Source organism: Trichoderma ghanense, assembly GCF_004382785.1.
Source record: "Trichoderma ghanense strain CCMA-1212 chromosome Unknown scaffold_14, whole genome shotgun sequence".
Lineage (NCBI taxonomy): Eukaryota > Fungi > Ascomycota > Sordariomycetes > Hypocreales > Hypocreaceae > Trichoderma > Trichoderma ghanense.
In genome coordinates this window covers 121,957-144,762 of record NW_027395677.1, presented here as the reverse complement: position 1 = coordinate 144,762, position 22,806 = coordinate 121,957, and the positions used below count along the sequence as shown (strand labels likewise).

The window sequence follows — 22,806 nt, the reverse complement described above, 5'->3', positions numbered from 1 at the left end:
CTCGTACATAATCTTGGCCCTCATTTAAACATTCCATCCATCTGCTCTGGCATCAGCAGCCGTCACCACCAGCCCTTGCCGGAAGAGGAACAAAGCACAGCAAGGGTAGCTGGCTAGCGCCTCGCCCTGCTCCCCTTTTGGTCTCCCAGCAACAGGGGTGCTTTATTGGGCTTCCGCTCGGGCTTCTTGGGCGTCCATTTCGATCAACTGCTGGTCTTTGGAGGACATCTTAGCCTTCCACCGTACTGTACAGCACCGCTCCACCCTGCCTAGGCTCTCGGGGTTCCCCCAGCGGGTTGCTTCAGGGCTTTCAGCGCTCCAGCCTTTCCACTGATTCACTGGAACAACAGCCACTGGCGGCTCTCCTGACTGTCTGGAGACCCCTTGCCTCTTTGTAAGTGGCGCTCCACTGAAGCCCCCGGGACCACCAAAGTCACGACGGCAGCTGCTTCTAACCTTGAAAGACTTCTTCTCGTCAGCCCAGCCAGCATAGGTCGTACCGCTACAGCCGCTGGAGCTTGTCGACCTGCAGCAACCGGCTCTTCTTTCGATTCTTTCTTTGCTTTTTCGACATTTTTTTTTATCTTTATTCTATTTTTGATTCCCCAAATTGTGGCTGCAGTGGCGCCGCTAAGAGGCGCTCCTGCTTCGAACCGTACGTTGCCCTCGATTACAAGGGAAGCGCGACAAAAAGAAAGGCACAGGTCACATCCAGGTACCGTGCCTCTCTGCCTCTAGGTACGCTCTCCAGGTAGGCCGTTGGGTGCCTGAATCTCAGCTCGGGGCTCCAGCCAGATCTTGCTTGTGCCGCTGCTTCGACAATACTGGATCGCGACTCGACTCTTCCACCCGCCGTTTTTGCTGGCGATGCCTCTCTGTTCCCCTTCCTCTTCATAGTCACTGTGAGTCTGCAGCCGAACCCTACATGTACTAGCCATGTGCTGTGCCGTGCCCTCAACCGCCCCGCTGGATGGATAGCAGACGGATGGATACCCAGATGAGCAGATGCTGGATCCAACATTGTTGAACAGCGCTGACCGACCCCAATGAACAGCCTTCTTTACCATCTTGATCAAGCCGCTGTCACTGGGCAGAGCTCGAGGCAGCATCAGACAACTGCAACGTCATTTTCTCATTTGTCCCACCCGATCCAGCGGTTCGCCTTGCCCAACGACCCCGGCAGGGCATCGTCGGCCCAACACACAACGCATACTTTTTGTTCTTTTTTGCTTCGTTATTTTTGTCCCTTGGTCCCTTCTTCTTACCGTCATATCTTGTCTTCTTGTTCTCTCCCGGCTGCTCTCTTCTCTTATCTGGGCAACTTCCCCGTCTCGATGATCCCCCGACAACCTTCCGCCATATCGTGAACCCATTGCCTCGTCTTACTGTCCATGGCGGCAGGATGACGGCGACTCCCTCCAGCAACCGGCTGAAGCTCACTCCGTCCAATTCACCTTTTCTCACCACCCGCCGCCCGAGGTCTCCGCTGCGCGGCCGGCCCGTCTTCGAATCCCGCCTCTCGCTCAAGAGGGTTGTCGGCACCACATGCCGCTCGCCCACTGCCTTTGACGCCGTCGGCGCCAGCTTCGCCTACACCGCTGGCGGTGCCGTCGTGGTCGTCCGTGTCGACGCCGATCAGTACACCCAGCGATTCTACCGAGCCCGCCCCAATGTTGCCTCCCTCTACGCCTCGCCAAACGCGCCTTCTGCACCGACGACGTCGTCGACGTCGACCCCAAAGGCCAATGACAGCCGGAACCGTGTGGCCGCCGGCTACCGAGACTCTCACGGCGCGCCTGATTGGGCTGATGGAATGCCTAGAACGTGGACCAGCCGTGAGCGCATCAAGGCAGCTACCTGCCTGAGTCTAAGTCCGGATGGCAAGTATTTGGCTGTGGGCGAGACTGGATATGCGCCCCGCGTTTTGATCTTCAGCCTCCAGGATACATCTTCCGACATTCCTCTCGTATCAATTAGCGAGCATGCGTTTGGCGTCAACGCCGTTGCCTGGTCTGCCGACTCCAAGTTTCTCGCCTCTCTCGGTGCCGCCAACGATGGCTTTCTGTACGTCTGGAAGGTCGACCCACGGAACGGCCAGACGAAGCTGTTCCAGCAAAACAGGTGCACGTCCTACGTCAAGGATATGGTGTGGCTGGGCAACTCCCTCATTACGTTCGGCGTCCGGCATATGAAAATGTGGAAGATTGATGAAAATGCCGGCATCTCTCCGACGAAACAGAAATTTCCACTCGAGCACCCTCCTCCTTCACCGACTTCTCAAAAGACCTTGCCTGGCCGGAACATTATTCTAGGTGGGCTTTTGGAAGCTACATTCAGCTGCGCGGCTGTGGACGGCAGCCGCCTCATCATCTGCACCGAGGCGGGCGATGTGTGCATCTTGGAAGGCGATGATAGGCAGATGAAAGTCGTTTCCATCCTCAACCTTGAGTTCTCTATATCGACCATCCAAATGCGGGATAATGTGGCTTACGTTGGTGGAAAAGACGGCAACTTCACCAAGCTCGACGTTGCTGGGCTCATGGATGGGAGTAAGGACTGTGTTATTGGCACTTCAAAGACATCGACTGGCTTGGTGGCTCTGGGCTTCACGACAAACAACTCAGTCACCATCGACGCTAGAGGGTCAATTGACGTCTGGGACTTGGACTACGTACCGGGTCAAACGGCTGAGCCATCGTTGCACATCAATATCCCGGGCCATGGAGATCCCGTTGCCGGTATCTGTCCCATGGACAGGTTGAATGAGATGCAGGCGGCATTTCTGACGTGGTCGTACTCTGGCAAAGTGACGTTCTGGGACCTGGATGGCCAAATCAAAGTGTCCATTGTTGTGCCGCTCGACGGCCTGAATGTGCCGGATTCCAACGCAGAACCGGCCAATCAGCTGACCTGCGTCAAGGTCTCCAAGACTGGGCGCCTTCTGGCCACGGCCGATCGCCTCGGCGTACTAAGAGTTACAGATACAGCCACTGGGGACTGTCTGCTCGATACCAAGGCTCACTCAGCTGATTGCACTTCCATCAGCCTGTATGAAGACGAGGGGAGATTTCTCATGGCTTGTTGTGGTAGGGACCGCACGGCGCAGCTATTTCACCGTACGTCTACGGGCGGCAATATTGAGCATTTCCAAACAATCGAGTTTGCTTCGCGGGTCGTACAGGTGCTTGTCCCGTCGGATGACAAGGTAATCGCTTGTTCCTGGGACCGCACGATGCATATTCACGACCTGGTGACCAAAGAAGGGGAGCCCGACGCGATTGCAGCCATTCTCTCAAAGGTGGTCTCCCTCAAGGCGTCGCCGACTTCCATGACTGCAAGCTTGGATAGCCGGACCGTATTTGTCTCTATGCTGGACCGGTCTGTCTGCCAATACGATATCTTGACGGGGCGCCCAATCAACTGTTTCAAGTGCATGGACGAGAGCGGCATAGAATCCGCGGTTCTTGAGTCACTCTCTATCGAGCAGGGTGCGCCCAGAGACTCCGATTTCCTGCTGGCTGCCTCCAACACGGACAAGTCCATTCGTCTTTATGACTCAATCTCTGGTGCCTTTCTGGATCGGGAGTGGGGTCATACCGAGGCCATCAATGGGGTGACCTTTGTCGACGACGGCGATGAGGGCAGAAAGGTCGTGAGTGTCGCGGCGGACGGGACCATCATGATATGGTGCCTCGATGTGCATGAGCGGCAGAGAAGCAGGGAGTCGTCGCCGGCGAGAGAAGCAACCTCGGGCAGACCTCCGCTGCGAAAGGTCCTGTCAAAGGCCGAGCTGGCAGAGTTCCAACGCCCACGCGAAAACTCAACGGGTCAGCGCACCTCACCGCCACCGCCAGCGCAGTCTCGAACTGTCCGGAAGCGCTCCTCACGACTCAATCTGTCTTCCAACACTCCCGGCTCCAAGACACCGTCGCAGATCAGTCCTGGGGGCAGCCGGCCTACGGACGACACTCCTTCACGTCGAAGGGGAAACGATGCCAATGCCCCCAGCCCTCCGCTGAGCCCAAGGTCTAGGCTGTCTCGTAGGCCTTCTCTACCGGCCCTGGGCCACGCAGCGCGCAAGAAGAACTCTACTCCCAACCTTCGTGGTAATGCCTCGTTGACCACAGCGACGGAACAAGCCTGCCGTACTTTGAGAGCGTACCGGAAGAAGCTCACATCGGCCGAGCCCATCAATCCGGATGCCCTCGGCGAACTTGATCAGGAGCTGCGGTTCACTGCGGCCGCGCTGGGCGACCGCGCTATTAGGAGCAGGGCGATGAACGAGACTGTCCTGAGCGGACTCTTGGACCAGTACTCTGAAAGACTTGTCACTCTGCTGGACGAGAAACTGCGCCTGACTGGCCAGCCCCTCGAGCGGGATGCGGAGGTGTCAAGCGAGGATCGCCGCGGCAGCGCTGACGAAACATCAAGCACAACATCATCATGATGCCCTTTAATTCATTCCAATCCTTCTTTTCTTGTGTATTAACAACCAAGACCATACGTTAGTATTTCTCTTTTGTACGAAGTATCGGGTGCGTTCAAACAACACCACATGGACAGAGCAGTCCACAAAATGGCGTTTAGGATTTCATTTTTCATAGGTCTTGGGAAGCTCTCGATAAGAGCCGAAAGGGAGCGGCGGCCTGTGCTTCAGACATGGGAGGTTCTGCTTTTACTGCGCTGATATGATACCACGGGGGTCACTTGGAGTTTATGGCTGGTAATCAGATGCATTTTTGGTATCTTAGATGGGATCATTCACACCCACGGGAGACGGTTGGTGCGGCATGCTATCCTTTTTCCTTGGTTAATCTCTTATAGTAGTTCTCGGGGGGGGAGAAAGAGGCTCTAAGAATGGGCATTCAATGGGACAGCTCTGCGCGTGCGCATGCGTCGACATGATATTTCTACAAACCTTCACATTGCTAATGAACAGCATTAATTTCCCGGGAAGATACTGCATTTCAAGTCTCTTTGCCATTGAGGTGTCAAAAGCTTGTTCGTTGATGCTGTTGTTGCTGTTGATGTTCGTTGCTGTGGCTGAAGTCTGCGTCACGTGATGCAGCCGCGAGTGAGGCGTTGGCGTTATCCCTGCCCTTTCCGGCCAGCCGCGCTCTTTGTTTCTCCTCCATCTTCAGAGTCTAACCACGACCGACTTCGCAGCCTCGCGAAAAAAAAGGCTATCTGTCCATCACGTGATCCAGGACGACTCGGTCGCGACAAGGAAACACGACAGCGAGGAGAAAAGGCACAGGTTAACAATCGCGCAACTGCTCTAGAGGGGATCGCAGCGCCTTTGAAAGGAACAGCCGGACCGTGTCGAGCAGCCAAGCCGCTTCGGATCAGATGAGAGGAGGACGTTGAAGCGACCGCCTGGAAAGCGACCGGAATCTGGAGCCACGGCTGCCTGTACGTTATTCTACCTTGTTGTCTCTCTTTGCAATCGCCCTCTCCTCTCCCTGCCATTTGCGCGCAAAATGACGTAGATGGAACAATGTCATGTTTTCTAACGATGGTGCTTCTCTGTCCTGTTCGATAAATATAGATCGTGGCGCCCATTTATCCTGTTGCGACGAAGCGTGACGGTCCCCTCGATCGCGGGCGAGGCGGACCTCGGGGCATGAACCACCAACCGGCGGCCGCCTTCACGCCCCTCGAGTCGCTGTTCCTGTTCCAGAGCCTGCTTTCGCAGGGAGTCGACGGCGGGGCGTTTGCGCGCATCTCGGAGCTGCTCAGGGGGAACCCTCTGATCAAGAGCGGCGAGACGTACGATGCCGCGCGTCTGACGCCCGAGGCGCTGCAGCAGCAGTTCCTGGGCTTGCTGCGGGACGAGCTCAAGGGCGGCGAAACTGCGGAACGCGTTGATGGGGGGCAGACAGCAGCAGCTGCGGCGGCGGCTGGGGGAGGAGGAGGAGGGGATGGGACAGGGTCGCCTCCTGGGTCGTTGAAGAGGAAGCTGGGGAGCCATGCGGTGCCGACGCTCAAGGATATCTACGACAATATCGATGTTCTGCCGGCGATTATCGATCGGCTGTACGCACGGTATCGGGACCACATGGTTGGGCTGATTCGCGAAGACGAGCGTAGGCTGGCCGTCTTGCAGCGAGAGATTCAGCTGCTGGAGCGGAGCGAAAAGGAGCGCCTTGCCAAGGTGGCCGCCAGCCAGAACGTCACGCCGAGTCCGGCTCCACGAGATGCGAGGACGGGAGCGACGGCAGCGGTGCCGACGACGACAACAGGAGTGCCCTCAGTCGCCGCTCCGTCACCGTTACCGCCTACGAATGGAGCTGCTCCTACTCCTTCTCCAGCACAGGCATCGACGACAGCGCCTCCAGCCATCAGAAAGGGACCGACTCCGAACACGCCCGTGCCGCCGCCGAAACCGCCCGTTTCTGCCGTTGCAGCGCCCAAGGTCCCTGTACAGAGCCAGTTGGCGCCTGCAGCGACGCCTTCTCGACCGGTTGTCTCACCGAAACCGCCGACTGCAGCGTCTTCCGTGCTCCAAGCGCCTACCGGAGCTCCTACACCACAGCCAGGCATCCAGGTATTGCAACCGCCAACGCAGCAGCCGCCGAGCCAGAGGACACCGTCCCGGCCAGAGCCTGCCGCACCGCAACCTCCAGCCGCGCCAGGAGCTGCTCCCGCTCAGGCTGGATCGCTCAAGTGGGAGAAGCCGTATCAGCCTCCGCCAACGACGCAGGCTCCCCCGGCTGAGCAGCAGTTCTCACCGCCGCTTCTCTCTACGCCGAGCAATGCCGCTCTGCAAAAGGCTCACCCGCCCGCGCAACAGCAGCAACCTCCACCTTTGCCTGCGCAACAGCAACAGCAACAATGGCAACGACAGCCAGTTCCTCATCCGCAACAACACCCACAACCACCTCCAGAACATCCACAGCATCCACAGCATCCACCACATCCACCACATCCACAGCAACAGCATGTGCAATATCCTCCACATCCACAACAATCACCACATGGACAGGTGGCACATCCGCCACGTCCCCAACCGCAACTTCAATCACAGCCTCAACAGCCTCAACAGCCTCAACAGCCTCAACAGCCTCAACAGCCGCAGCCGCAGCCGCAGCAGCCCCGGCCGCCCGCTGCAAAGCCTGTTTTGGTCCCCCCTCAGCCTGGCGGCCAGCTGGTTGCCCCTATACAGCCGGGACCTCCTCGCGCAACCCAACCAGGGGCTACACAGCAGGTTCGTCCGCCATCGACATCACCTTCGGTCTCGGGCCGTCCTCTTCAGCCTCAGCAACAACCTCAACCTCACCCTCAGCAGCAACAGCAGGGCCAGCAGACAACACCCCAGCACCAGCATATCCAGAGAGCAGTGCAAGCTCAGCCATCCCTGCTGGCTCAGAAGTTCCAGCACATTCCGAGAATCCAGACACCGCGGCCAATTGTTTCAGCAAATTCTCCCAAGGGGTCGCCTTCGGTTACCGCTGCTGGATCTCCCATTCCCAATAAAGCGGTTGCTCCTGGAGCTACCCCAACGCAACGATGGCAGCCGGCCGCTCCCCCAGCACAGCAAGGAGCTCCTCCTCGGCCTGCTCCATCTCCTTCACTCGCGACCAAGGACAAGACGCATGGCACACCATACGGTGCCCAAGCGCCGCGCCCTGCAATCCCAGAGCACATGATCCGGCAGGCGGCTGCTACGCCGGGACCTGTGAGACGACCCAGTCCAGCATCTCCTGCACCACGGACGCCAGCACCGTCAAGTCCTGTATCTCTTAAGCGCGGATTTGGAACCAAGTGGGCATCTCACTCGACTCCGTCTACTCCTGGTCCGATTGCCTCAGAGCCGGAGAGTCCGGCTTATGAACCCGTTAGTCCTCCACTGCAGCGGCCCACGATTGCAAAAGACTCTGCAGTCAAGGCGGTTCCTAAGATGGCCGTGCCAAAGCCAGCTGCCACCGTTGAGGCAACCCCTCTGACAAAAGCACCTCGAGGTCGACCCCCACGATCGGTGCAGAGAAGCCGCGGGCCTAGTGCGACGCCCTCTGCCACGGGAACGCGGCGCAGCCAGTCTGTCATTAGCCAAACGGACGAGCTGTCTCTGGATCACTCCATGACCAAGGTGAAGAAGGAAGCGGCGACGCCGCGCCTTAGGGAGGAGACTGGTGATACGACTGCGGATGAAAGCATGCCCGGACGGGGCATCATGGGTACTCCCAGCAGTATGACCCGCGCATCCAAGAGGAAGCGACAGGACACGCCTACTGACCTTCAAGGCCCTCCCACTCACGTGTTGTGGACGCGAGGCTTCACCAAGGTGTCCTCGTCGGCCCTCGACCAGATCTCGAGCCACCGCGACGCCAACATGTTTGCGACCGCCCTGCGAGAGAAAGACGCGCCCAACTACCGGCAGATTGTCCTCCAACCGCAAGACATCACCTCGATCCGCGCCGCCATCAAAGCCGGCAACAAGGCGGCGCTGCAGGCGGCGGCGAACCTGCCGGGCGGCGATCCGGGCACGGCCAGCGTCTGGCTCCCCATCTCCGACGATCTCGTTCCTCCACGGGGGATAATCAACAGCGCTCATCTCGAGCGCGAGCTGGTGCACATGTTCTGTAATGCGATCATGTACAACCCCGATCCGGATCGCGGCCCTGGGCCGGCATTCATGAGGAGGTCGCAGAGCGACGAGGAGGAGGTGGTGGGCTACCGGCTCGACGAGAACGGGGTGGTGAAGAACACGCAAAGCATGTTCCTCGAGGTGGAGAAGCTGCTGGGGGACCTGCGGGCGGCGGAAAAGGACCGCGGCATCCCGCCCATCTCGACGACGAGGCAGGGCAGCGTAGCGACGCCGGCGGCCGAGGACACGGCCGAGGAGGAGGACGAGCTCGCGGGCGACGGGGACTCGACGTCGGCGGCGGGGACGGCCAAGAGGAGGCGCATCAGCACCAGGATTTAGAAGCAGCCTGTGCTCATGAGGATGCTCGGCGAGGCAGCAGCGACGACGACGACGCCGCCGCAGCAGAGGGAGTCGCGGAGTTTGAGGGCGTCTCGGGGCTCGAAATTGGCCAAATAGGTTGATTTTGCTTGCAGCAAGGATTGGGACAATCGGCTGCAGTGGGCGTGCAAATTTTCGTTGGAATTGTGAAATGTTGTTTCCGAGTTGTGTATATACCAGCGCCCCCTTTTTACTTTTTTGGTTTTGTTAAGAGTAGTTGTTCAGAGAAGGAATATTAGCTTAATGAGCTTTCCCATACTGGTGTGCTTTGGTTGTTCGTGGTTGAAAAATGTTGCTGTGCGTTTTCCATCTCATTGGGATACCAGTCATATGATGCTCTACACTTTGTCTATTCTTCTCTTACAAAAACCATTAGGCTATAATGAACTCCCAAGGTATCAACTATGCTATCTGATGTTTGAACAAAACGCTCACAAAAAACCACTTTCAATGCTCTCAAAAAACAAATCCCCTATGAAATGAGAGCTCACCGATCCAACTTCGGAACCCGAACCGACGACGTCGACCGACTCATGGCAAGCTTCATCGAATCCTGCGCCTTGTCCTTGGCAGGCGGCTTCCTCGGCCAATCGGGACAAATGTCGATATTCTCCCTCGGGAACCACCACTCGAGAAACAAGAAGAAGAGGTAATCCACGACGACGCAGAGACAAAAGAGCTTGCCGGCCCAGATGCCGCAGCCGTAATACCGCTTCAGCCGGTCAATGAGGGCAAAGTCGCGGATGCGGCTACCGTTGTTGTACCCGCTCGTGTCGAAGCCGTAAAACTCCTCCTCGCTGATGGTGCCGCAGATGCCGTCGTAGACGCGCTCGGTGCGCATGGCGACGTTGGACCACGAGTACATCTTCTTGACCTCGTCGTGGAACTTTTCGGTGCGGATCTTGCCCGCGCGCATGGCGGTGATGGCCTTGCCCGTGGCGGCGACGATGTCGTCTTCCTCGGGCTTGGCAAAGGTCGTCATGTGCGAGGGGAGGACCTCGGGGATGCCGCCGACTTGGGTGCAGACGACGTAGAGCCCGCACGAGGCCGCCTCGACGATGACGGTGCCAAAGGCCTCGGTGAGGGACGGGTGGAGGTAGATGTGGCCGCGGGTCATGACGTCGCGGACGTCCTCGTGGCGGATGGAGCCGAGCATCTCGACGCGGTCCTGCAGCACGTTGGTCTCAATCATCTGCTCCAGGTCAATAGCCTTGGGGCCCGAGCCGGCGATGATGAAGCGCGTGTTGGGGTGGTTCTCGAGGATCCGGGGGATGGCGGCGGTCAGGAGGTCGGTGCCCTTGTTGTAGAAGAGGCGCGAGATGACGACGATGGTGATCATGTCGTGGGGGCCGAGGAGGCGAGGGGACGGCTCGGCCCTGAAGCCTCCTCCTTGCTCTGACGGCGCTGGATAGTCGCGCGGCCGAAAGTTTTCGCCGACGACGGCGTTGGGGATGACGGATACCATGAGGGGATCTAGAGAGGCGCGGAGAACCGTGTTTTCCTTGCTGTAATGCCATGTTAGGTAGGGTGCAGCATATTGAATCCGCGGTCATCTAAACTCACCAGGTATGGCTCACGCAGATGCTGTGATCCACGTCACTCAAGATGAACTTGAGCAGCTTATTCGTCAGGATACTGGCAGCATCCGCGAACCCAAAGAGCGAGTGGTCCGTAAACACAGTCCTCAAACCCATGGTCCTCGCATGCAGGATGCCTTCATGGCAAAGAGAGCTGAGGCTGCCATGCCCGTGAACGATTTCAATCCGCTCGCGAATGCAGATGTTCCGCAATATGGGAAAGAAGGAGAAGACGGTGGGGAAAGTCGCCTGCCGGTAGATGACGAGGAACGGCACATGGTAGACCTTGAGGCCGTTGTTGAGATAGCGGACGCCCTTGCGGTCGTCGTGGGCGTGGGTGATGACGATGACCTTGTGGCCTCTGTCGATGAGCTTGCTCGAGAGTTGGTAGATGTGAGACTCGACGCCGCCGGGCTGCGGGAAGAAGAAGTCGCTGACCATGGCGATGTTGTACGTCTTGCGCGCCATGTTGGCCTCTTGATTTCTATCTGATTGCGACGGTATCGCGAGGTTGGGAGGTTAGATGCTCCGGTTCGTGATCATGGGTCTTTGCGGTTGTGAGAGCGGCTGATGCTGAGGCTGAGAGTGAGATGAAGCATGTGAGCGTCTAGACTGTTGAGCTTTATCTTGCAGCTTCTACCCTCGCATCTCTTTAGCCTCACGTCATCCCATCAGTTCAGGCAACGACTAATGCACCTCACTTTCGTGGAAAGACAGCAGAGAAAGGCTTCATATCAAAGGGTGCGAGATGGAGGATGTCAATGTAAGAGCGTCGTCGGTTATAGGCTCACTCCCTCCAATTGGATACGTCTCCATTCATGACGCTAACTCGAAGCTGCGCGATAACGCTGGCGGTGAAGCGCGGCAAAATCCCGATAACAGCAGCTTCGCCAAATTTTTGGACGAGCTTCTGGGTCCTCCCAATTGCTTCGCATTCGCCGGGTCGAAGACTGACAGAAAAGCTGTCGGCGCATTTTGATCCCATTTTTTGGGGCCAATTCTTTGATTTTTCTCTTCTTGTTCTATCGTATACTCCTGGTTTTGCATGAAGGCGCAATGTATTCACGGTACATCCCCTCAGCGGGAGGGCAGAAGCCTACCAACAACGTTCAAGAGTCTCCCGTCGCAAAGCAATCGCCCGCACCTCCTACGGCCACGAACGGGGATGGGCTCTCCTACTCTCGCTACATACCCGGTGTGACGCCTCAGAAGCAGGCCGAAACACCAACTGTCCAGCGATTCGAAGACGAGCCGGTCTCTCCACAGCCGAAGAGGAAACGCAACGATGGGGAACAGCTACAGGAGCCCCAGACAAAGAAGTCGAAAAAGTCGAAGAGGGGCAAACAAGATGTACCCGCGGAAAATATGGTAGAACAAGATGGAGACACAGAAGAGGCAGATGACAAGGCAGAGCACACTTCTAAACATGCGAGGCGGAGGGAGAAGGACTCAGAAGCTGTCCCGGAGGAACAAGCATCTGCAGAGCAGGGCAAAAAGACCAAGAAGAGCAAGCCATCAGAACAGCATGGTGCTGATGTGAAAGAGCGCAAAGGAAAGAAGGAGAAGAAGAAGAAGGATAAAAAGAGAGAGGAAGCATCTGATGAGGCGGACAACGAATCTGCTCCCGATGACCAGAACCCAGAACGGACCGTTGACCCTGAAATGGTGGATGCAGAGCCCGCCACGGAGAACGGCATAACCCCCGAACCCGAAGAGCAGCAACCTAAGAAGCCCAAGAAAGAAAAGAAGAAGAAATCGCAAGACGTCCCCATGAACGAAGCACAGGAAGCAGAAGAACAAGACACACGACACAAGGCCGTCTTCGAGCGACTAGGCAAATCGCTGAAATACGCCGAAATCATCAAAGAGCAAGGCATCGACGAGGAACCCGAAGAACCAGCCGAGCTCCACGGCCTAGAACCCCTCCCGCAGCCCCCGCGCGCCGCCCCCAGCACAGCAAAACCAACCTACGAAACTCTCCCGCCATGGCTCTCTGCACCGATTTGTGTCTCAGCAGACACACGGACGCCCTTTGCGGAGCTAGGCATCCTCCCCAAAGCCGCGCGTGTGCTTGAGCAAAAAGGCTACACGGAGGCTTTCGCCGTGCAGACAGCCGCTCTACCACTCTTGCTCCCGACGAACAAGCAGCAGCCAGGCGACCTCCTCGTCTCAGCAGCAACGGGATCCGGAAAGACTCTGGCCTACGCCCTGCCCATCGTACGGGACCTAAGCAACAGCGTCGTCACGCGACTCCGCGCCCTCGTCGTCCTCCCCACGCGCGAACTCGTCAAGCAAGCCCAGGAGACGTTCGAGCTCTGCGCAAAAGCCTACGAGGGCGAAGACAGGAAGCGAGTCCGCGTCGGCATCGCCATCGGCAACCAGTCCCTCGCCTCGGAACAGGACCTCCTCGTCGGCAAGGAGACGCGCTACGACCCGGAGGCGTACAAGCAGCTAGAGCAAGAAGCACCATCATCATCATCACACGCAACTTCAGCCAGCAAAGAAGACGACCTGGACGCCCTCCTTGGCGGGCCCGACACGCAGCAGCGCCGAGCCAACCCCCGCCTCGGCCCCTGGCAAGGCCAAGTCGTCGACTTTTCCTCCAAGGTCGACGTCCTCATCTGCACCCCCGGCCGCCTCGTCGAACACCTCGACCAGACCCCCGGCTTCACCCTCTCCCACGTCCGATGGCTCGTCGTCGACGAGGCGGACAAGCTCCTCGCGCAGAGCTTCCAGGGCTGGCTCGACGTCGTCCTGGAGAAATTCAAGACAAGCAGCAGCGTTTTCGGTGCCAGAGACTTTCCCGATATGCCGTACTCGGGCGTCCGCAAGATATTGCTCAGTGCCACGCTGACGAGGGACTTGAGCCTGCTGAACCAGCTTGCGCTGTGGAGGCCGAAACTGATTGTCCTCGAGAGCGGGCAGGATGCGCAGGTCGCGGAGCATTCGCTGCCGGAGGAGCTGAGGGAGTTTGCGGTGAGGGTGCATGACGCCAACTTGAAGCCGCTATATCTGCTTGATCTGCTACGAAGCCCACACATGGCTACGAATGATGATGGAGTTGCAAAGAACGAGAATCTTCTTGCTACGAGGGCTCAATCAGACGCAAGTTCAGATACTAGCTCCGACGACTCAAGCTCCGATTCCGACTCTTCCTCCGACTCATCCTCTGATTCAGATACAGACTCAGACACGTCCTCTTCCTCATCCTCGTCCTCAGAATCCGCCACAAGCAGGACCCAAACCCGCAAGCCACCATCCACCCCCCGATCCCTCATCTTCACCAAGTCCAACGAATCCGCCCTCCGCCTCTCCCGCCTCCTCGCCCTCCTCGACCCATCCCTCGCCACGCAAATCGGCACCCTCACATCCACCACGCCCACCAGTGTCAGGCGCAAGACCCTCCGCGCATTCTCCGCCCCGGCCTCCCCCTTGCGCCTCATCATCGCGTCCGATCTGGTGGCTCGCGGTATCGACATACCGAAGTTGCCGCACGTCATCAACTACGATCTGCCGCCGAGTGTGGCTGGTTATGTGCATCGCGTGGGCCGAACTGCGCGTGCGGGACGAGAGGGCTGTGCGTGGACGCTTGTGGGTGATGGGGAGAGCGGCTGGTTCTGGGGAAAGATTGGCAAGAGTGCGGCTGTAAAGAGGGCGCAGAAGGTGGGACGAGTTTTGATTGAGGAGATGAGCGAGGAGAGGATAGAAGAGTATGAGGCTGCATTAGAGAAGCTGGGCAAGGAGGCGCTCGAGTCACGGAAGAAATAGAACAGGCGACCGGAGAACCAGGAAAGATTTAGACCAGTTGTTAACAAATACCAAGCAATATTCATACCATAGCCGTATCAGAAAGGTCACTTTTCTCGATTCATGTCGCCGCAAAACGCATTCCCGGAAATCCAGATTCCCATCACAAGGCAGACATTCAAATCGCAGCTCACTCGTCGCTCCAGGCGTTTCTCTCGTGGTGAATCGTGGACGGCTCAACCCGCGGCCTGTTGTCCTGGTCGTTCGCCGGCAGACTTTGATATCCTCGCGGATGAGGAGGGTCGTCTTGTCGCTCAACCACCTCGTCCGCATCCGTGACGTCTTCCAGCAGGGGACGGCTTTCGCTGTGATGGATGCGCTGTTGTCGGTGCCAGCTAATTGACCGCCATGCGTTCCACCAGTTTGTGCCTTCTCTCGTCATGAGTAGACTCAGGATCTACACGATTCGATCCGTCAGCATGAGATTCTGTAAATAAGATCATAGGAGGACATTTCACCTGCAGCAATCCCACCGCGACCACGACTCCAAAATCAGCCCCCGCGCTGCTGCGCAGCGCCGCTCTCCACGGCCCTCTACAAGCCTGACTCCTTCCAAACATTTTGGCACACACACTATACTGCTGATCAGGCTTACGGAACGGATACGCCATGTCCTTGACGGAGTTTAGACCGCAGCAGTTGAGCGTATCCTGGATAAGTCGGATGGACTCCCCGTCATGGGCACGGAACATGCGCATCCACCGATTGTCCAACAGGCACTCGACCGTCGTCGAAGGAAGCACATCCTCAAAGAGCAGCGTCGCGAGGACGGTCGTCAACAGGCCCTGAAGGGTCTGCAGGATCGTGGGGCTGAGGCGGTGCAAGGGGTTGGACGAGTGGTGGGCGGAGTGCAGGAGGGCCGGGTAGATGTAGGAGTTGAGGAGGGAGAGGATGGGGAGGAGGACGGTGAGGATGGTGATGGCCGGGCTGAGAGGGAGGGAGAGGTGGGCGCTGTGGAAGTGGACGACGCTGATGGATTCGTGTCAGTTTGATGTTTCTGTTTCGATGGGAGGGAGGTCAGGAGTTGTCGACTTACGCTGCGACGCCGAAGAGAACTGCGCTGCCCTGAATTGACAGTCATGTTAGTATCTCGGATGCGGAAGAGCTGTTGGTGTTGTATCGTACCAGCAGAAACACGAGGCCCAAGACAAGTGCCATGTTCGTACCAAGTGTTTGCGAGCCCGACACTCGCTCTCAGTCGTATCGAATCGTGATCACCGTCAATAGCAATACCCTGTCAGCTACAGTATGTAGCTCTGGTATACGCGCAATGGCAGGAAACAACTGCAGCAAACGAAAGGAAGAAACAACAGCAATAGAACAAAGAAGAGAGGTGACGATGGAAAGAAGTCGAGACGTTTGGATTCCCCCTCCCGGTCTTATGTCACGGCAGTGGCGCTGCCCAATTGGGTGACTGCGAGAGGCCGACGGTGGTGTACGGAAAGTGACTTGTCTTGCTCACCGTCTTTATATGCAGCAGATAAGTATCTGTACAGCACAGACTCGATGCAGGTAAGGTAACACCTCGTACAGGCTGTGCAATTGATAAGAAGTGACAGGTCGTGTGAAGTGCAGAAGAAGTACCGTACCGTACCTTAGGTAGGTACATAACTCACATCTCTGTATGGTTGGCGCTTCTGCAATGTGACGATGCCGGTGGAAGAAGAGGTGGATGATGTAATAAATGTGACGGGAGCTGCCAGAGCGCGATCAATGGCAGAGGGGCTCCTGTTAGTCAGTTGGTGTGTTTTAGAAGGAATAGTCCAGCTCGAATGACTGTGGAATCGACTTTTGCTGGCATTAATCGGTTTGAACTTCCATCAGCTTGTCAGGCGCCAATATTCTTGATGGCTGATTACCTTAGCTACTTGTATGAGACAGGTGTGAAGGACGCCATCAAGGTTCGCAGCTTCTCTTCCAACATATTCACCAATATATTTTCTTCTTCAGTTTATGACCATAGGTTACCTATGATACACTTGATGCTGTATATTAAAGGACCAATCTCCATCGCGTAACGTCCTCTTCCTAGATAAACGCTTAGCGATCATCATTCAACCTTGGCAATTTGGTACGTTGGTCTTGATCCGACATGAGACATCAAAGTGCGGCGCGCCTAAACAGCCGACGGCTAAATGTCACAGGCGTGGCTGCTCACATCGCCCGCATACACACGATATTCAGTCACAATCTCAGATCCCCTGCGTGTGGGCGTCATACAATTTCGTTCAGAAACTAAAGGCTACATAACAGACATGAAAAAGAAAAAAGAAAAACATGTCCCGTCCCATAGGTACTCATATACTATTCGTGACAAGTTGGTTCTCCCTTTGTTGGATATCATTTTGTTTAGCTTTTTTTGTTTTTTGTTTCTTTGCACAGCTTAGAACAAGGCACCGCCCAGGCGAATGGCCACAGACTTGTTCTGAGTGTAGTTGGCCAGCGCAGCCTCACCCAGCTCGCGGCCAATGCCAGACTCCTTGTAGCCGCCGAAAGGCATCTGGTGGTGCAGCAGGTTGTAGCAGTTGACCCAGACGGTACCGGCCTGGAGGGCGTTGCTGACGCGGATGGCCGTGTTGAGATCCCGAGTGTGGACGGCGGCGGCCAGACCGTAGTTGGAGTCGTTGCCCATGCGGATGACCTCCTCCTCGTCCTTGAACTTGGCAATGGCGGCAACGGGGCCAAAGATTTCCTCGCGCATAATCTTCATGTCAGGAGTGACGTTGCTGAAGACGGTGGGCTTGATGAAGTAGCCCTTGTCACCGTGACGCTCGCCACCAATCTCAACCTTGGCACCCTCCTCCTTGCCGGACTGGATGTAGCCCATGATGCGGTCAAACTGCAGCTGGCTGACCTGGGGGCCCTGGAAGGTCTCGTGGTGGAAGGGGTCGCCGACCTTGTTCTTCTGGGCGCGCTCCTTGAAGGCCTCAAGGAACTTGTCGTAGATGCCCTCCTGCACAAAGATACGGGTACCGGCGCAGCAGGTCTGGCCGTGATTGTAGTAGATGCCAAAGTTGACCCATGAGATGGCCTGCTCAATGTCGGCGTCGTTGAAGACGATGTTGGGGGACTTGCCGCCGAGCTCGAGGGTGACCTTCTTCAGGTTGGAAGCGGCAGCAGCCTTCATGATGGAGCGGCCGACAATGGTTGAGCCGGTGAAGGCGACCTTGTCAATGTCCATGTGGGCGGAGATGGCGGCGCCGGCCGTCTTGCCAAAGCCGGAGATGAGGTTGAAGACTCCGGGAGGGAAACCAGCCTCCTTGACGAGGCCGGCGAAGACGAGGGCAGACAGGGGAGTCTGCTCAGCAGACTTCATGACGATGGTGTTGCCGGTGGCCAGCGCGGGGCCAATCTTCCAGGCGAGCATGAGCAGGGGGAAGTTCCAGGGAATGATCTGACCGCAGACACCAATCTATAACGGGGTTGCAGTGGTTAGCAATCAGCTTCCCAGCGCGGCAACAGGCCTCTTCTCTCTTGTTGTTTTCACTTACAGGCTCCGGGCGAGTGTAGTTGAACATGTCGGGGGCAATGTCCAGCGTCTTGCCCTCAATCTTGTCGGCCCAGCCACCGTAGTAGCGGATGCATCCGATGACAGCACCAACGTCGCCCCTAGCCAGGGTAATGGACTTGCCGTTGTCCAGAGACTCAACGGCGGCGAGGAGCTCCGCGTTCTTCTCGGCGAGATCAGCGAGCTTGAGGATCAGGCGGGATCGCTCGCCGGGGGAAATGGCCCTCCATGTTGTGTTGAAGGCCTTGCGGGCCGCGGCAACGGCCAGATCGACGTCCTTCTCGGTACCTTCGCAGACGGAGGTGATGACCTCCTCGGTGGCGGGGTTGATGACCTCGAATTTCTTCTTGTCGACGCCCTCAACCCACTCGTTGTTGATGAACCTGCGGGAGCGCATGTCAGTCTCTGGTACAGATATATAGAAGAAAGAATCAGAAGGGCGAGGCGGGACTCACAGGCCAATGGGCTGGGTGTAGGGGCCCGTGATGGGGGTGTTGAGCTCGACGGTCAAAGCCATGGCGAAGGTTTTCTGACGTTAATTCACACGGATTGAGGAGAGAAGAGGAATGAAGAAGAGGAAGAAGGAGAAGAGAATGAAGATCCAAGAAAATAATATGCGAGGGGCAGGAGGGGTATTTATGACGAAAGGGCGAGTGCGGTGAAACAGCTGCCGATGCAGGAGAGGAGGAGGAAAGGATAGTCGTGATGGGGACAGCCGGGCCAATTTATTCGCAACTCAACTGCCAGCTCGAAGCTCCTCCTTTGCCTCCTCCGTGTCCGTCTGGACGCGCTGGAAGCGGGGGCGATGGTCTCAACCTCAACAACCTGAACCCAAACAAGACGCTACCCCAGCCGATTGCCCTGTACTCGTACCTGTGCGACGAGGCGTGGATACGGCCTCGGCCATGGGTGCGTGTCGACGGGACCCTCCGCGTCCACGGGCCTCATGAGCCCTCAATCGGGGGCGGATCTTGGACGGATTGATAATCCAGCAGACGACGCTCGTACTGGCCTGGTACCGGTACATGTCTTCCTACTGCCCCGCGAGCAGCAGCAGCAAGCTCTCTCCAGCCCAATCCATTCCTTCACCTCCACCAGCTGTTCTCCCCTAGTAGCGACGATAGCCGCAGAGCTGGGGCTCCAGCCCATCCATCAAGGGCCTCGCACTGGCTCGTCCGTGCCGCCCACCGGCTAGAGCGCCAATTGCATGAGATCCGCAGCGGGACCCGGGCTGCCGGGGACCCAAAATTGCCAGGCTAGGATCAAGTTGGGTAGAGGCTTGAGTTCGAGGTCGAGTTGAGGGTCGGACTAGGCAACAAGCTGGGTGGCCTTTAGTTTTGCCAGGGAGAGGCGAAACTTGGTGTGCGCAATTCGTTAACAGCCACCAAGGTTCTGAGCCACCTTTCCGTCTGGCTGCTAGTGCAGTAACTGTATGTATTAGCACATCCAATGGTAGTCCTTTCTCCTTTCTCAGCCCCCAGACGAACCAATGGATCTGAAGAAGGGCGAGTCTGGAGTCTTGATACGGCATCCCGTACCCCGCAGCTGCCCCGGTGGCTTATGATGACATCCATGTCCGAAGGCGCTTTTACGTTTACCCACCAGTTGCCCAGTGGTCACATCCTCATACATGTACCTTGCCTCAACTCGTGCTTGAACGGCATCGGCGGTATTATCAAATATGCTCAGCAATTGAATCCTCCTCCGTACGTCCTATCGTGAGAGGTGTAAATGATTGCCAGATGCAGTGAGATAGGGTCATGATGCATGCTTGTGTGCCGCGTCTGAACAATAAACCTGGCCTGTCCTCTGCTTTTCTCCGCATTCGCATGCATCTGCGTCTAAGGTACGGGCCAATCGTCCGGTCTCCCGCCAACCTTGTCGGCGCATTTCGAATTGGGGCAGTATGTATTCCGCACGCACATGCATTCACGCCATCATGTATCTTGGACGAGGCGACGCTGATCGGTTTGGGCCCCCTTTTCGCCCAGCCCGACTCCAATGCTGATGAGATGATATGATGGCCTCTGGCAAGTCACGCAATGATCCATGTTGTAACCAAACCGCTTGACAATCTGAGAACTGAAACCCGAACCGGCCGTGAGTATGACATCGGCCTCGTGTCGCCGGACGAAGCGGGCATCTTTGATTCCTTATCCAAACATCACAACAACAAGGTGCAGGGCCAGCATCTCCAAGGCGAGTCATTGCCTCACCAGATTGCCCCATACAAATTGCCTTCAAAGGGCGCTCTCCGCGAGCGGGATGTTCCGCCTCTTTCTCTGTCCCCGTTTCTCAGCGCATCCATGTACATATCGTAAGCCAATTCCCATATGTCCGGCAGATGCATCTCAAACGCCACAAAGGATAGGCAGAGATGCCCCCCAACTCGACCAGTGATGCGACGTGGGTTCTTCCGCTTCCGGAATCCATTCGGATTCGACATCAGCGGTTTACCCCGCTCCCCTCCAGATGCCCGCCAGCCTCGAAATCGCACCTCCCAGCATCTCTTCTGCTTCCATATCCGCGTCCTCGCGGGTGCGACTGCGGCCAACTGCGGCGAGTTCGTATCACCACCTACCCTAGTATTGGTGTGGTCCTTTCACCCATGGGGGAATAGTTTCCACTGGGAACATGGAGAATATGGAGAACACGAAGAAGCAGTATTCGTACGGTACTGCTAGTAGTCCACACCACCCCAAGAGGCAGGGCAGGAGTAGCAGCAAGTAGAGGTACCAAGAGCTGGAATGAGACGGGAATTTGCCCATATGATGCTAGCTCCTCTCTTGTTGGTGGTCAAATCGTACGTCTGAGGCCCGTGATCCAAGTTGCTTCTGGAATAGGTGGCTGCAGACCTAGCTCTCTTCCCCAGCTTCCTTGCAACCGGCATGAGCATCCTGCGACTTCCAACATCCGTCTCACCGAGAGCTCAGTCGTTGGCTTTGCTGGATGTCGCCGGTCCTAAGGAAAGATGCAAGGTTAGTAGACCGTGGGGTGCAGGTGCAGGTGGCCGCAGCTCAGACAGGCATACAGGGCATACCCTGGGAGAACATGCCACTGGCCTGACTTCTGCAGACAAGCTTGACAAGTAAGAAATGATCCAGTATGGCAGATCGCAATACCATTGGCAATAAGCGGAGCCTGGTACAAGACATCAATCATACAGTATCTGGGTTCCGCGACACTGCCAACCCGCGATAGACCGGAACGGATCCATCCTCCATCACAATCTCCATCATACTCCACCACTGACATGAACCACGTGCAGCTCCAAGCCATCGTCTAGTACAGTACTGTAGTAAGCCTTGATCATTCTCGTCTTGGCGAACAAGCAACAGTGCCCGTAATACTCTGTAAGTAAGTTGACGGGTTATTCCGCTGGCTGTGCCGCAGCGTCGATGCTTTGCACGGCGGCACCACTGAGAGCGAATTCGGTGTCTGGCCTCGGCTGTTCGGTAGTTTGTGCAGCGATCTGGGTTTGGAGAGAACCCGTATGGACGTGTTCTCGGTAGTAAACGCCGAATTGCCTCTCAGCATCGCCGATGGAGAGCCCGGTTTGTCTTGCTACAGAAATGCACTGCGGCAGTGCATTGAGCTGAGATCTCTCTTGACTGTGAATGAATTGTTGATTAGAAGGAGAGGTTTCGAGTTGAGTAATACAAATAACTTCCAATACATGCATGCACCTTTTCCCGGGAACAAAGTCGTGCGGGGGTGACTGTCACTCGAGGTCCAGGCCTTGGACGGATCGTTCCACTCATTAGCTGAGGCAAAGCATCAAGATTTACCCTGCATTTCTCAACAACTGCTTCACCAGAGCTCTTGTCTCTTCTCTTCTCCTGGTTTTCCTTAGGGTTTATTCAAACTTCTGACCTTTACCAGCAGTGACATCCAACCCATCCACAAGTGCTTACACACAGCCGTGGGACCGACGGCAACTTCCCCGGCCTTGTCATGTCCCCGTCGAAGCCACACACTACGTTAATTCCACGTCCAAGGGAAATCTCGTCAGCAAACAGAACATGGAAAGTAAGCTACGGGTAAGCATCACACGAAGAACGCTAAAACCCCGGAAAATGACATGCTCACCGCGATCTGATCTGATGGAGCATCGCACCATCGTTTGAGAGGCTGAAGCTACTTTTATCTTGGGAGGTGGACGGCATGCCCATCATATATGATATGAAGCATAAAGATCATCACGAGGAGATGCTGTATGGCCCCCCCTCGGTTACATCTCTATTGATTTTTCTTTTCTTTGTTTTTCCCTTGTCTTTTTTAAAGAGAGCCAACTCCAATTTTGCTGATATGTATAACGAAGCTGTGTGGCTGATGCTGATGCTGCACTCAGCCTTAATAAATCCGACGGGAGATATCGTACCTAGATCTGGCTTACACGAGGTGCCTTGCTTCGAAAATGATATTCCTTGATCTACCTAAGGTACCTTTCAACTTCGCCCTCAATGTTTGTAGATTTGACATTGTATATGTACTTTGCCTCGTTACTGGCATAACAGGGATCTTCAATCAACTGAGGTCCGTTCCATGAGGCCGGCTTCTTTGGCATCAGTTGGTCCTCCTTGGCCTGAAGCTGCAAGTAGTACTTGGTCGCACTTACACCAGCTTTACTGCTGGTCTCGCCGCTATCCAACGGGAAGGAACATACGTTATCTTGCGTCGCCAGCTACCTTGCTGGCAGCCTCATTATCGCCGGAAAATTATGCAAGCAATGAATGTTCCCGTTAGCCTTGGAAGGCCATCGAAGGTCAGTCATGTATATATACCAGCAGTAGGTAGGTAGTCTAGATACCTTAGTTTCAAACAATCTTGCACCTTCTTACACTTCCTCGTGTATCCAATAAAGGATTGAAATTCGGCCGGGTTTTCAACAAGTAAGATTATTTATCCAGTTCCAAGAGCCTGTTTCAGTCAACTTTAGGATGAGGGCA

General features: G+C 56.3%; 7 protein-coding genes across 7 annotated transcripts; 4 read left to right on the top strand and 3 right to left on the bottom strand.

The window, feature by feature from the left end:
- Positions 1–1,402: 1,402 nt before the first annotated feature.
- CCMA1212_008934 (WD repeat-containing protein 62) lies at positions 1,403–4,447 on the top strand (the record flags this gene model as incomplete). Its single annotated transcript, XM_073706036.1, has 1 exon — positions 1,403–4,447. The coding sequence occupies one exon, from the start codon at positions 1,403–1,405 to the stop codon at positions 4,445–4,447; it is 3,045 nt and encodes a 1,014-aa protein (XP_073555510.1).
- Positions 4,448–5,062: 615 nt separating this feature from the next.
- Positions 5,063–8,926, top strand: CCMA1212_008933 (uncharacterized protein; the record flags this gene model as incomplete). Its single annotated transcript, XM_073706035.1, has 3 exons — positions 5,063–5,257; positions 5,313–5,432; positions 5,549–8,926. 3 exons carry the CDS (start codon positions 5,063–5,065, stop codon positions 8,924–8,926), a joined length of 3,693 nt encoding a protein of 1,230 aa, XP_073555509.1.
- Positions 8,927–9,452: 526 nt separating this feature from the next.
- On the bottom strand, positions 9,453–11,010 carry CCMA1212_008932 (Phosphatidylinositol N-acetylglucosaminyltransferase gpi3 subunit; the record flags this gene model as incomplete). The annotated part of the gene is made up of 2 exons (XM_073706034.1): positions 9,453–10,470; positions 10,529–11,010. The coding sequence occupies 2 exons, from the start codon at positions 11,008–11,010 to the stop codon at positions 9,453–9,455; spliced, it is 1,500 nt and encodes a 499-aa protein (XP_073555508.1).
- Positions 11,011–11,598: 588 nt separating this feature from the next.
- CCMA1212_008931 (ATP-dependent RNA helicase dbp6) lies at positions 11,599–14,310 on the top strand (the record flags this gene model as incomplete). The annotated part of the gene is made up of 1 exon (XM_073706033.1): positions 11,599–14,310. One exon carries the CDS (start codon positions 11,599–11,601, stop codon positions 14,308–14,310), a length of 2,712 nt encoding a protein of 903 aa, XP_073555507.1.
- A 169-nt stretch (positions 14,311–14,479) lies between these two features.
- On the bottom strand, positions 14,480–15,430 carry CCMA1212_008930 (uncharacterized protein; the record flags this gene model as incomplete). Its single annotated transcript, XM_073706032.1, is given in 4 exon segments — positions 14,480–14,746; positions 14,823–15,318; positions 15,386–15,414; positions 15,425–15,430. The coding sequence occupies 4 exon segments, from the start codon at positions 15,428–15,430 to the stop codon at positions 14,480–14,482; spliced, it is 798 nt and encodes a 265-aa protein (XP_073555506.1).
- Positions 15,431–16,732: 1,302 nt separating this feature from the next.
- On the bottom strand, positions 16,733–18,374 carry CCMA1212_008929 (Aldehyde dehydrogenase; the record flags this gene model as incomplete). Its single annotated transcript, XM_073706031.1, has 3 exons — positions 16,733–17,761; positions 17,841–18,240; positions 18,313–18,374. 3 exons carry the CDS (start codon positions 18,372–18,374, stop codon positions 16,733–16,735), a joined length of 1,491 nt encoding a protein of 496 aa, XP_073555415.1.
- Positions 18,375–19,899: 1,525 nt separating this feature from the next.
- On the top strand, positions 19,900–20,541 carry CCMA1212_008928 (uncharacterized protein; the record flags this gene model as incomplete). The annotated part of the gene is made up of 2 exons (XM_073706030.1): positions 19,900–20,174; positions 20,229–20,541. The coding sequence occupies 2 exons, from the start codon at positions 19,900–19,902 to the stop codon at positions 20,539–20,541; spliced, it is 588 nt and encodes a 195-aa protein (XP_073555416.1).
- Positions 20,542–22,806: the final 2,265 nt, after the last annotated feature.